Here is a 14655-nt window from a genome sequence, read left to right on the forward strand (position 1 = left end):
AGCTGCCACGTAGACAAAGATGGCAACTTAAGATAATCGTACACAATACGAATCAGAGATACACAGACGCACAATTCTGCATTCGCGATAGGCGCGCGTACGCAATCATACACCCCGCACCCACACATAGGAGTGGATACACGCACACACCCTTTTTTTTTTTTTTAATTTTTTTTTTAGATAAGTAAAACATATTTAAGACATTCGATCATGCCTTGATTTACATTTTTAAACTCTGACTATTGTACAGTAATGAGGGCAAAGGGCAGTGAATAAAAGGTTGGCGCCGTAGCTGAATACCATCCCCAACATAAACCAGGGTGTTAGATTTGGTGGTTATTAATGGCAGAGAACCACCCTCATAAGCAAACTGTGCTGAGTGTTACGCGGTAAATAAACGCGGCATGGAAGGGGTACATTGAGGAGCTATAGAGGTCACGCTGGGTAGTTATCAATTTAAACGGCTTGCCTTTCCCCCCCCTCCCGCTGGAGCATTTTTTCCAAGATTGTTTGTTGACATTCCAACCTTTCTAAACCTGATAAAAAAAGCAGACCCGATCCTCATCCTTTCCCGAGATTTACCTCGCTCTCTCCTACACCTGGTCCGTACCAGAACAGGGATATTTGATTCAAGATCTGGCCCGTCTCACTGCTAGCTACTACAGATTACCCGAGGACTCTCGGCGCTCCGTCTTCAACGTGGCCAAAAGAAACAAAGAGAATACGGGAAATAAGCATGTCTAAAATGTTCCGAGTGATAATTTGGTGGACATGACAGGCAGAGTGCCAAGAGGGGTGATTTGATTTTCTCTATTTTGTTGTTGTACTCCTTCGCTATCATGCAGTAAAGCAAATCCATTCACCATTAAATTCAAGATGTTTATTCATCACATACATATACTGTACATACGAGCATACATATGCAGTGAAATGTCATTAGTATACAGTTTAAACAAAGACAACTTCAGGCATGCACCGCAAAGGCCTCTGAAAGACCTGCTTTGGTGCAGACTGAATTTCCTCCCTTTTTTAAAGACATAACATTTGAATATTTGAATCACAGCTAACCGGAATCCTGTCCAAATTGACAAGAGGGGAAAATCTACATAAAACTAAAAACATCTTTATTTCATTGTAATATTAAAATCAATTACAATCGATGGTGACAGCAGCCAAAAACTGTCACGAATCAAATCCTCTAACGTATGTATTGGAAGGAAAGCACCTGGCGTTCTTCATAAAAGTTTGTCACTGATAGCACATTGCATCATTGAGATGGATTTATTTAAAGTTGAGGGGGATGAGCCATGTTGGAATGTGAACGCAGAGAGAAATCCAAGGAAAGCAGCATGTTATTTGATAGTTAGCCTTTAAGGCAACATTCAGAGGGACTAGGAATTACAAACAGACCAACTGAAATGAGTTGTAGTAAGACATACAGTGTGGAGTTCATGCTTCGGGCCCGGTCAAGTGTTAAGAAAGATAAGCTTTTCCAGAATCTGACCTTCAAACACCGTCGTGATCGCCTCAAGGTTATGTCATTCTCTTTTGCAAAACCCTCCCCGTGATAACTCAGAGACGACTCACGCAACAACAAAGAAACATTCTTGAGCAATATTCGACCACGGCGACAAAGTGTTTGTTTTTGTAATTCGTGTTTGAGGGGTTGATAGCCTATTTTGCAGTCAAACGCCAAATGATTCATATGGAAATGTACCGAGTCAGCGTCCTTTCTGCCTCCCCCACTTCAACGTTGATCAACCAGCAACCATTCCTCCTGGAGTTCACCGGGGTGAAGGCTGGGCTTCAAGGTGATCACAACTTGACCTTCCCGGCCGAGGGGCTGGAGGGGTGAAGGGCCGAGAAGCGTCCCAGAGCCCACACCGGGAAGACATTTCGATAAGAGGTGTAGCTGATAGCGCAGCTCTTGTTGAACACACCTGAGATGTTCTCCTGCAGAAGAGAGGACAATTACTTGTCTCCCGTACGTTTTAGTTGTGCTTTAAGAGGTTCATAAATTTAAGGCGAGATGTTATTATGTTTTTGGGATGCACCTGTGGCCAATCTCCGTTTGGCAGTTGCTTGTCAATCAGCAGCTGTATTCCTCTCTCGATGGCCCGTGTGTCGGGGTGCCTAATAAGGGTTAAAATAAAAATAAGAGACAGATACTAGAAGATCTTGTTGGACTAGTGTGGTGTTATGAGGCAACCATATCAGGTTTCATGAAGGGTAGAATTACTTGACCCAATAAGGAATTGGACATGATCGCAACCAATGCAAATATTATACATGTAAAAAATAACAAACCTAACAGCCCCACAGTGTCCGTCAAACTCTATCAAAACAAACGCGAGCGGAGTGTGTCAGCAAGTTTGAGTACTGTCAAAACAATATATGTACCATAACGTGATACTGAAAATAGAAATGGCCCGAACTTTATTTGTAAAGGTATGAATCCCTTCGCAGTGCAACTCCATGGCGCTCACATTCCTGCTGGTTTGCCTCATCAATGTACAAGAATTTGGACGAGCATTGTTTTTATTTTTGCACCGGGTGTCAGTTTATCTCACCTAACAGCCATGAGGCCCAGGAGAGCCCAGCAGGTGTTGTGGATCTGAGAGGTAGAGCTCTGGACGTAACGACGCTGCTCGCAGGACTCAAAGTCCTCCCCCCAGCCTCCATCTGGCATCTGCTGGTCCAGCAGGAACTCACAGGCCCTCTGCACCTCCTCCGAGGCAGCCCTGAGACAAAGGAACATCTTTTTAAGTTAAAAAAAAAATCCATTTTAACCTCCTTTACTCAATTTGGACATAGCTTAATTAAATGACATGACAAAGAGTGACGAGTGTTTGTTCACAATGATTAAAATCTGTGTTACAAAGTGTAGATATTTACTGGCTGCTGAGGTATAAATTATTGTGCTTATGTTAATGTCAGCCGTTGTTTATATAAAGCTTTGATGCGTGGTGCAAAGCTCCGATCATGCATTGTGGTAGCTGCGCAGGCGAAGGCACATACAGTATCGTAACATCAGACATACAACATGTTGTACATTGTGGGTTTCCAAGCTTTCCTGTGCAAATTGAGACCGCCATAACGTGTCATTACCACGCAGGGCCCCCCTCCAACAAAGGGGCAAGGGTAGTTCAAACCATTTACACGATGAGAAATGAGGAATAATGAGGTGCATGCAGCAAAAATTAAAAATTTGAGTCACACCATAGCAGATTTATCAGGCACACAGGCCAAGATTTTTGTGTATATTTTTAATTTGAATACAATTATTTTTGAAAGTTTTAATATTCTACAATATTGGACTGCACTGGGTCCACGCCCACAGCCCCAAAAAATAAATGTAGATGGATTTATTTTCCGAAGTTCCCATAATTGAATAAAAGAAGAATCCCCCGTTGCTCCAGACACCGTGGCGAAAGTCGGAACAAATGTTTTTAAATGAGGCCTTGTAGAACTAATATGAGTTAAGATTCGGCAACTGGGTTGCTTATTTCACGCCTCAAATTTGTTCAGAAAGAGATTTTAGCAGACCGATGAGGTGAAATCAGTGAAAGTTTACAGAGAAGTACAACTGAATCCAGAGCAAATCTCAAACTGCACTGGCTCACACAACCCGGAGTGATATTTTTTTGCAAAATAAAAAATTTAAATACCTGTTGTGGGGATCTCAGAGCCCAAATATTAACTTGTCAAAAAGGAGCATAACAGGTCGCCTTTAATACTGCCTCTAATAGCTCTTACTACAATGCCCCTTTGTCTGTCTGTTTTCACTCTGTTGGAAACAATGGCAACACCGTCATGTGAGAGATGTGCAAGTGAAATTAAAATGCAGTTCGGTTACAAAAAAAAGAAGGTGCAGGCCCTGTCCTGTATATGTCATTGGCTTTGTCGTACCACAAAGCTGTGTTTGTGTTGGCAGCGTTTGGAGATCTTACTCATCCTGGTAGATGTGGCCCATACAGGCAAACGCCTCCAGACCAAACCAGGCTCCATAAGTGAAGCACACTCCCCAGGACCTGGACGCACACGGAAAAAAAACTGAATTGTTGAATGAATGTGTGGCTTCTCTGGCAAGTATGATGTTTAGTCTAAAAGTTCTTTCCTTAAGTGAAAACTTAAAAATAAGCTGACCCCTCCCAAGATCCATCGGGCCGCTGCAGCTTCCGGCAGTAGTCCAGTCCACTCTTCAGAGTGGATCTGAGGCAGAATGTTGGTATAAAAATGATATCGGAGTGAGCGGATATAAGACACAACGCAGCAAATGTCAAGCAAAAACATTTCAGAGTTTCAACGTTTCAACAAGCCAGCACCATTTAAGTGCAAGTCCAGAAGAGGGGCTAAACCCTATTTACCGATCAGCGTCAAGTGATGCCCCATTATTATGGGACAGAATTGTTATACCAGTCAACCCAGAGTGCTGAAGTAGATTTGGGTCATATAGGCTACTTATGAGTGCTTTTACACTAAGCCAAAGCAGAACGTTTATAATTAAGTCTGAATGCGCCTCTCACTGGTTGAGTGACCCTGGCCTGCATGTACCTGATCTCCTCAGCTCGGTGCTCTGGGTAAACCTTCTGGAAGTGCCTCAGGGCCTGTATCACTGCCGATGTGCACTCCACATAGGTGTAGTCAATCATGATGTCACCTGTGGGAGAAAAGGAGAGACAAAGAGAAAGAAGGTTAGACCAAACGCTGAGCCATTCACAAACGAGGCAGCCCAAGACTGATGATCAATGATGCTAAATGATGAGAATCGGCTCCCGCATCTGAGAGTTGATCTGATACACAAAATCTTGTTTGAAACAGTGCGCATTAGCACCCCAGATCTGCCGTTGCAGCAGCTATCCATGTCCCCGATGCTCTCACGGTTTGCTTATTTTAAGAAGAGGACAGTCAGAGAAAAAGTCACGATATTGTTTATATTTGCACTTATTTTGATGCATATTTTCATTTCAATGGTTGTAATGTTCTTTGCAAAATTAAACTGTTAAAAAACATTGTATTATATCATAATAATTGTGTGATTTCCTGTTGTTTTATAGGATGTTGTTGATTTCAGTCAAACTAAATGACTATAAATGATGTCATGTTTGAAAGGTGGAAGTGTTGCTGCGTTAGAAAAAGACATTAAACATAAAAATACTGAAGAGAGAAGTCAAAGCAACAGAGGAGGATGGAGGGGGAGAGAGAGAGAGAGAGAAAGAGAGAGAGAGATGGAGAAAGAGAGAAAGGTCAGTGACACAATCACACCTACAGTATGGCCCAACATTTCACAGCTCATCTTCTTTTCATGGCAAACTTAGCCTCGCACTGGGAATCCCCCCGTCTTCCGATAGGTCACAGTCGGGGAAGATTGCGCAGCGCGGCGTTGCAAAACATTCTGAATTCAGTCAAATTTTTTTCTATGCAAGCTAATGACGCATGCAAATTATATCATGTTTAAAAGGGGAGCCTTGTTTCCCCTTCTGCATTTCTCCACTGAGTAATATTTCCAGCCTTACCACCGCTGAGCAGCGGCAGTGTCTGTATGGACTCACCAAACACCTCAGAGGGGTTCAGCAGCTCCAGAAGTTTTCCCCCTCTCTTGGTTTCATATGTGGCAAACCCCCCATCTGAATTTCTCATGCTTAGCAGCTACAAAAATGAGAAATAGAAAAATATATTAAAAAAAACATATACAAGAACATTTATTAAAAAAACACAAGATATTGCCCTAACTTACTTCCCGTCACGGTGGCAGCAGGCTGAGCAAGGAGCTCTAGGCCCCCTTCTCCCCAGCAACGTTTTCCAGTTCCTCCTGGGGGACCCCGGGGCGTTCCCAGGCCAGCTGGCATATGTAATCCCTCCAGCATGTTCTGGGTCTACCCCGTGGTCTCCTACCAGTTGGACGTGCGCGGAAAACCTCCAAAGGAAGGCGCCCAGGAGGCATCCTGATCAGATGCCCGAACCACCTCAACTGGCTCCTTTCGACGCGAAGGAGCAGTGGCTCTACTCCAAGCTCCTCACCCCATCTCTAAGGCTGAGCCCATTCACCCTAGGGAGGAAACTCATTTCGGCCGCTTGTATTCGCGATCTCGTTCTTTCAGTCACTACCCAGAGCTCATGAACATGAGGTGAGGGTTGGGACGGTTTGCCAGAACTTCCTTGAGGCCAACAGAAGGTCCTTCTCCATAGCCTCCCCGAACTCCTCCCACACCCAGGTTTTTGCTTCAGTGACCGCCGAAGCCGCAGCCCTTCTAGCATGCCGGTACCTGTCTGCTGCCTCGGGAGACCCCTGGGCCAGCCAAGCCCGAAAGGCCTCCTTCTTCAGCTTGACGGCTTCCTTCACCGCTGGTGTCCACAAACGGGTTCTTGGGTTACCGCCACGACAGGCACCGACTGCCTTCCGACCACAGCTCCTGGCAGCTGCCTCTGCAATGGAGGTTTTGAACATGACCCACTCGGATTCCATGTCCCCAACCACCCCCGGGATGCATGAAAAATTCTTCCGGAGGTGGGAGTTGAAGACCTCGCGGACAGGGGCATCCACCAGGTGTTCCCAGTTTACCCTCACTACACGTTTGGGCTTACCAGGTCTGCCTGGCAGCCTCCCCCACCAACTGATCCAACTCACCACCAGGTGGTGAGCAGTTGACAGCTCTGCTCCTCTCTTCATCCGAGTGTCCAAGACATACGGCCGCAGATCTGATGACACGACTACAAAGTCGATCATCGATCTTTGACCTAAGGTGGTCTGGTACCACGTACGCTTATGAGCCACCCTATGTTGGAACATGGTGTTCGTTATGGCCAATCCATGACTAGCACAAGCAAGAGAGGTGACATTCCACGTCCCTAGAACTAGTCTGCGATGCCGAGGATCAGCAGGCCCAGGCCCCTGCCTTTGCCTGCCACCTGTCTGGCATTGCACCCGACCCCAACGCCTATCCCTGCAGGTGGTGGGCCCACAGGGTGGAGTGAATACATGGCCTAATATAAATGACACTTTGACTTTTTCCTCTATGGTCTTTTAATGTTATTTTTTATTTTTTATTTTGGTGCTTTTGTTATTCTAACTTATTTTTATACACCTTTATATTGTGTATGAAATGCGTTATACGAATAAACTTGTCTTGCCAAAATCAAATAAAATATGACACCACTCAAGGAATTGAGACAGCCATGTAAAATATGTTTGAACACGTAGATTTTCTTGTTTGAACATGTGGCTCCCTCAACAAGAGCCTGAGAGCAGGGGCACCGTGATGGCCCACCTGGTTGAGCATGTACCATTTTCAAGGCTAAACTCCTTGCCGCAGTGGCCCAGGTTCGAATCCATGAGGGCCATTTGCTGCATGTCATCCTCTCTTCCCTGTCTATCTATACTGTCATTGTCAAATACAGCATGAAAAAATGCTCAAAAATTTATATTACAAAAAACAAACTGAAAAACAGCTTGGATCCGCAATCCTCATCAATGAATGAGAAGGGTGGTGCTTACGTCCCTATCTTATGCTACAGAGGTTTATTACACTTAAATAAACAGCTTGGAAATAGCAACAACTCTTAGAATAATTAAGAAAAATCAACAATGAATAATGACAAACTGCATAGTTCAAAAATACATCTTATTAAGGCATAAAACAACCACTAGATTCCCCCATTGTATGTGTGTGTACTGTATGTGTGTGTACCACGGAGCCCGTCGGACTGAAGCGGCGGTCACTCACCACATTGACCGCGTCATACAGGCGCTCTGAGGGGACGGGGCGTCCAACAGAGGGGCAGAGCTCCTGAAGCAGCATCACTGACTTCAGGCCCTCCGCTGTGCAGTCACCCACGATCCAGCCACAGTCGCGCGTGCTGAATGGGAACCCCCCCTAATAAAATGTGTATGTAGGAATTTAAAAGTTTGTTTATAGACATCCCTGTCACCCAGTTATGTAACGCGAAACAAATACATGCTATGGATGGATACAAAAATACAAACGCAATGTATGTACAGATCAATACTGGTTTAACAGGTTCCCATAATGTGTGATTTAGAAAGAAAATGAAAATGGCGGTAAATTATGACTAATGGGCAATAGCTAATGATTATATTAAGGAAATTATTACCATTTACAATAATGTTTTTCCTAGATTAGATAAATTCATTTGTGTTCCGTACTAGAATTGACGCCACCAAATCAAATAAATAAAAATGCATCCCAAGTAAAATGGCGGATTAAAATGTATTCATCATCTATGAATATCAGTTCAACTTTTAGCACGTAACTGGCACTACCACAAACGACACAATAACAAGCGCACATAACGATCATCCCTGAAAGGCTGCTATGAAATTATTATTAATTTGACCTTGTTCATCTGTCTGTAGTACTTATGGTATTCAGGGGGGTTGTCAGGTATCTGGTGGGGGAGCAAAACAGATCAGGCATCAGAAGGAAGTGGTACATAATGAGTCAGAATTTGAACCTTTGAGAAAACTGTTATTTCTTTGGACATTTTTGAAAACAATAGTAGGAGAAATTGAATTATAACAACAACCAGATGGATACTAACAGATGTGTTTCCTGTAAAATAAAACAAAGGGTAGATCCTCATTTCACACGAATTTGCACCAGGTTGTAAGGAAAAAGGAAAAGCATCTTTCTTTGTTGTAGATTTGTGTATGCTGAATACAGAGCATGGGTATGTTAATGATGATGATGAATGTGGGTGGTCCAGCAGAGAGAGTATTGTAACACATTTTTTTAAAGGTGACCTTCATGCTGCTCTTTCACGCTGGTAAAGCCAGAGGAGATCCTCTATAATAAAGATCTTAATTGACCTCACACCTCTAATTTAAGAATCTGAAGAACTGATCCTACCTGCGTGAGGCTGAGGAACTGATGGGCGTGTCGGAGGCACTCAGCTAGTCTTGGGTTGTCCTGAGCTCCTGCCTGAAGGAGCCAGAGCAAAAAGGAAGTGTTACCACGTTGCCAAGCACTGACAAACGTTGAACTATTTAATATGAAAGGGCTGACTGTCAAAATAAACAAGTAGGTTTGTGTTACCTCAAGGAAGGCTTGTACAGCAAAACAAGTATCCCAAAGCTGAGATCCATTGGTCCCCTATTTAAGACAAAAGTACAGTTAAGCAGATGTGGCTTTTATATGTTTGGTTTAAACAATTTAAAATAGATCATAGGTTTAAACCTTTTTTGTGAGCAATACTCTTTAACTCAGATTTAAACCGATTTATATCAGTGGAGACATCTGTAAGTACCAAAGGAGCTACATTTTGGTGCACGTGTGAACATCTAATGACATACAGAAAATAGTGGCCGTGCAGATGAAAAGCGTAAAACTCACCTGCATTTTCATGCCATCTAATCCCAGCCTGCAGCAGTTGACAGAGAGAATATTATTTTGTTAGTTATCTATTGCTGCTAAACTTTGGCTAGCGGCATCTTCGTATTTAAACCCAAGAAACTCTAGGTTGAGTTGTTGGCACCAAATGCATTTAATCCTGAACGACGGTAGATTTTGGTCGATTTAACAAAGAGATCAAACGCTGACTTTACGGAGGAGTGGACTCGGCTGACTCACCAGAGGTAGTCTGGGATCCTGGAAACATGCTCCTGGAAGACAGAGGAAGATGGGCCGTCGACGTACCAGCGCACCAGCATGTTGATCGTCTTGGAAATCTGCAGACAGATACAGAGGCACAGCACCTCCCTTGCTGAGTGATTGCTGTTAACATGCAATTTGTTTGACATATAATATACATACAAATAATACATTTCTGCGCAATTTATACCTATAGCCCCCCAGTTTTATTGATGTAGTGGACTTCCTGTGCTAGTTGATGTGGCTATTTAACATTTACTAAATGAAGAAAGTATCAGTGTCAACATGGAGGCTTATTTTTATGAAGAGCTCGGCCCAGACTGCAGCAAAACAAAATGCATAAAATCAAAAGGTACAAACAGCGTCCATTTTTTGTACTTTGCACCATTGATACCAGTGTATAAGGGATACCTTACTTCAAGACTACAAACTGTACTTCCAGATCAAGAGTCAACATAACAGCAAAGAAATTGTAAGGAAAAATAAAAAGTAAACTTTGATAAAATACGAAATAGTGAGGAAACACATCTTTATCACACGAGAGGCGGGTGAGTGGAGATTTTGTACGGACATTTAATTGTCAGTAGTGACACCAAAAAAATGAATTTTGCTTACAGGTCCAATGCTGATGCACTTGGTAAAGCGGTCATCAGCTTGAATGTGCTCATACAGCTCCTTGACAGCTCTTCCCCTCAGTGTTGTGCTGTGGTACGCTTCATACACATTCATCAGCACTGCAGAGCAACAGGAGCCAACAGGTTTGGGAAATGATGCCTTTTTTTCACCTCATCACTTGAGCTTTATTTAAAGGAATTAATAATGGCAGCTCTGGATTCTATTGCATGTAAAATAACGGTAAGGACGTTATGCAACTACAGACACACAATGGATTTGATTGGTAATGCGTACGTCCTCATTTTATAATCAGGGTTTCGGGAATCATGGACTAGTGCAGCGAATGCTTACTGTAGGCTACGGTGAGGAGTGCGCTGTGAGGTGTGTAGATATCACAAGCTGCCACGTTGTTCCTCTGGGCGGGCCAGTCCATGGTGGCATAGTCCTGGACATACAGCTCCTGGAAGGAATAGGACAAGGGTCATTCATCCGTCTGTCAGATTCATTATGTTAATTTATGTTGATTTATTTGTTCAGCAGATTCATCGGAATCAGAATGAATTTAATTCTACATAAAGCAATGAGCGAGGCAGTGTGTCGTATTTTGAGCATATTTTGCATCGTATTTGATCTTTTTGGGTGGACATTTCAGTAGGCCCTGGATTGTTGCATATTTGGGCAGATATCCAAATTTATTTTTGGTTCGCCAGAAACTGGCAATCATAGCAACGTGTTTTAATCACCCAGGGAAAAATGTATACATTCCTGTTTGGGTCCCAGACTGGGATTTTGAAAACCTAGAACCCCTACATTTCCCCCCGGGGATTACTAAAGTGTAATCTTATCTTATCCTGCAACAGGCTATTCATTTTGTGAACGTTTTTTTTTTTAATTTATCAGATTAAGCCTGTTAATCCTGTTATTTAACTTTTCATTATACATACACAAGACCGACAAAATAATGTGGAAACTTTGAGCAGAGCCAAGTGTGATCATTTAAAGCACCACACATCCATTCAAATGGACGTTGAGACAAATGGAAGTGGAGCAGTAATGTGTTGAGTATGGCGCCCCCTTCAGGGCAATGAGGACATAGCACCTGCCGAAGGCTGAGGATCAGAGGATCTTCCTGGGCAGTGAGTCGCACAGCGTAGCAGAAGCTCATTGGGAGGTAGACTTGGCGACAGTGGCACCACAGCGTAGATGGGTGTGCTGGCATCCAACTAGGGAAGAGCCTGAAAAAACAACAACAAAAAAAAAACAGATATGTACAGAATGTGTGTCAAAGGCACTACGTAAGTTTTCCATGTACCGACTTCAACTAAAAGTTCACCTTTTCTTCATCACTGACATGTCTGACACTGTCGCCTCAACATCGAACAAATCGAGTCACAGCATTTAAGTAGATATTATGCACAGTAAATGACCACCTAAAAGCCTGAAGCTCTGTCTGATTCAGTCGGGGCAATGTACAATGATATTCTAATTTTATGAGATGTATCTGTATTGTGTGCTTTCCAATGAAAAACGAGTGGTCAAGGGAAACCTGTCCTATGTGGACAGAAAAACTGAAATATCTGGTCAAGTTTGTAATGATAGTCAGTCATATGATGATAATTAGGAGGTTAGGAGGTTAAATATGCATATATCAAAATTTTGAAGTGACTTTTATAGCACCGGCCACTTGTGGCCGAAACAGTATTTATTGGTTAAACATCTAAACATAATACAAGGGTTAACTATCACAACAGGCATAATAGATACCTTGGTAATGATATCTCCACCAATTTGTCAGATTTGTTTACCCTTGTTATAGAACCCAGAATCGCGATTGTGACACCGCCCCTTGCGGCCGCCTGTGCGAGCACCGCGTGCTGATTACACACATTTGAGTATTTTTCGAGCTTATAGAGCTTGTGTGTAATCACCGGGTGTCATGACATTTCACTGCATATATGTACGACCGTTTGTGTATGTATGTGACAAATAATCTCTTGAACTTGAACTTGAACAGCAAAGCATAGTCTATGCACAACTTACCACATCTCTGGTAAGAGCGTATTCATTCCCTCCCAGCTGTAGACATTTAGGATGGCCAACCAGAATTTACCCCATGATGGAATTCCAGCAGCCCCACCTTTACAAAAAACACAGCTGCTCTTAGCCATATGAATGAGTGCCAGAGTAATATATTAAAGCAATCATGACATTAAAGACGATTAATAACCAATATATAATTAAATGTGTCGTTAGCAAACGTTATAAAACACCTTTACTTTGAAGGACTATTTTCCTTGGCTGTGTCTGACCTTTGCTGTGCAGGTTGTTTCGGGCTCGAACCACGTCCGGGTCATCGGGTTCCACTCCCAGGATCCTTAGGGAGGTGTAGCTCAGGGCAGTACCAAAGACCGTTGACTTATCTTCAATGTGTCTGCACAAAAGCAAAACACAGACTCACTTACTGCAGAGCACAGATTCATTCACAGGGATCTAGTCAGTCTTTGGAAAAGGACATCTTTGGGGGTTTTTTTCCGGGGACCATGTTCCTTAGCGACAGGGATGGCCCCGGTGCGTCGTAGTCAGCTGCAACTCTTCTCTCAATACTGGAGTTTGGATCAATTTCAATGATTCTGATGCCAATTACACGGGTCGACTCAGTGATGAATGAAATAAGGCTTAGGTTGAAAAGACTGGAGTTTTCCTCTCATTTAATTTTAATGCTCACATCTTAAAAATGACACAATGGGCGGTAATGCAGTAAAGTGTGGGAAAAAAAAGTGGAAATTTAGCACATTCCAAAACTCTGAAAAGGCCAATATTCCTAGCTGTTCATGACATGTGTGAACAACCTTGAGATGACACAAACTCATACTTACAGCCCCCAGCCTCCGTCGGGCAGCTGGACGGAGCGCAGATACCTGACCATCTCCTTCTTCCAGGCCTCTGCCAGAGGGATCTGTGCTACGTGACACGTGATCAGGAGACCTGGGAGGCAGAACACACACACACACACACACACACACACACACACACACACACACACACACACACACACACACACACACACACACACACACACACACACACACACACACACACACACACACACACACACACACACACACAATTCTACTTGACCTGGAAAACTCTGCTTTTTATCTTGTGACACACATGTTTGACACTAATATAACTGACACATGTTGGCCAAATATAATCGATTAAAATTGCAGATTTGTTTGAACTTTTCAACCATTAACAGGCTAATAATCGGGAATGGGTGAGCTCACCTGGCAGCAGAAAGAGCGGCCCACCATAGTCTCCTGCCCAGTGGCCGTCCTCAGCTTGGAGGTGACTGTAGAAGTGCATACCTTTCAGGGCTGCATCCACCGCAGTATCAGCTGGTGAGGAGCTCGGCAGGTACTTAGTCTGGTGCAGGGATTTGTGGGAAATTGACACCAAACATCAAACGTGTGAGGATCATTTGACGCACCCCAAAAAAAAAAAATCAAAAAAGGTTGAAAAATGTCCTACAAAATGTCCTAAATCGGAAACAGAATCAGTTTATTCCGCCAGGAACATTTGCATATACTAGGAATTTGTTCTGGTGAGGTTTGATGCATTACTCTGCTGACCATTAGCATAGAAAAAGTCAGAAAAGACCGGATAATAAAAATAATAATAAAATAAAATACAATGAAAAGTAAAGTAAGAATTTAAATGGTCATATATATGTATATATATACACAGATAGCCCAAAAACAAAACAAAAACAGAAGTATACAGAAATATCCAAAACGCAATATGCCCAGGAAAAAAAATATTGTTATGGGTACTGTATATATATGTATGCACAATAGGTTTGTGATTCTATAAAGCAGACAGTAGAAGAATAAGTACAAAGGTGCACCTTTGGCGTAAAAAAAAAGACCCCGGCACCATCGAATGAGCTTGCTACTCGAGAGACCATCCCTTATCGTCACACACGGAAATGGACAAGAGAAGACCCCGCTACCGTTTCCAGTCCCAGCGAATGGGCTTCAAGCATGGTCTGTTCCCGGTCCGGAGAGTCGTGTTCCTCCACGTAGCTCCACGTCTGCCTCCCCTCGACGTTCCTCAGCCTCCAGCGGCTCAGGTCCGTGGCTGGCTCCGTCTTGTAGGGGCCCCCCCGCCTCCTCAGGAGCCTGGCAGAGGAACAGCGTCGATGGGACGGAGCAGCGCGTTTCTGATCACCGAAATACAGATGGACGTTTCCACGTCCGAGCGGGCACCGGTGTGACGCCCGGGACAAGCTGTTTTGTCTTTCGATCCCTTTTCCTTTGACATCATTCCCGTTGTCAGATCTCCCATTTGACCGAGTTCAAAGGTCAGTTTTCTTCAAAACGCAAATGTTGGGAATCAGAAGCATCGAAATCAGGATTCTCATTTCAACGAG

At 43.4% G+C, this 14655-nt stretch overlaps 1 protein-coding gene across 1 annotated transcript; it reads right to left on the reverse strand.

The window, feature by feature from the left end:
• Positions 1 to 1067: 1067 nt before the first annotated feature.
• lss (lanosterol synthase (2,3-oxidosqualene-lanosterol cyclase)) lies at positions 1068 to 14345 on the reverse strand. The gene is made up of 21 exons (XM_080018740.1): positions 14236 to 14345; positions 13511 to 13649; positions 13100 to 13208; positions 12533 to 12654; positions 12264 to 12360; positions 11323 to 11458; positions 10575 to 10683; positions 10224 to 10342; positions 9588 to 9685; positions 9351 to 9378; positions 9054 to 9110; positions 8868 to 8939; positions 8356 to 8406; positions 7725 to 7874; positions 5553 to 5649; positions 4555 to 4660; positions 4147 to 4212; positions 3951 to 4031; positions 2571 to 2741; positions 2055 to 2133; positions 1068 to 1953 (listed from the first exon to the last, which is right to left on the reverse strand). Exons 1-21 carry the CDS (start codon positions 14266 to 14268, stop codon positions 1816 to 1818), a joined length of 2058 nt encoding a protein of 685 aa, XP_079874866.1. The 5' UTR covers positions 14269 to 14345; the 3' UTR covers positions 1068 to 1815.
• Between the last annotated feature and the right edge of the window lie 310 nt (positions 14346 to 14655).

This window comes from Zeus faber, assembly GCF_960531495.2.
Source record: "Zeus faber genome assembly, chromosome: 18".
In the NCBI taxonomy this organism is placed as follows: domain Eukaryota; kingdom Metazoa; phylum Chordata; class Actinopteri; order Zeiformes; family Zeidae; genus Zeus; species Zeus faber.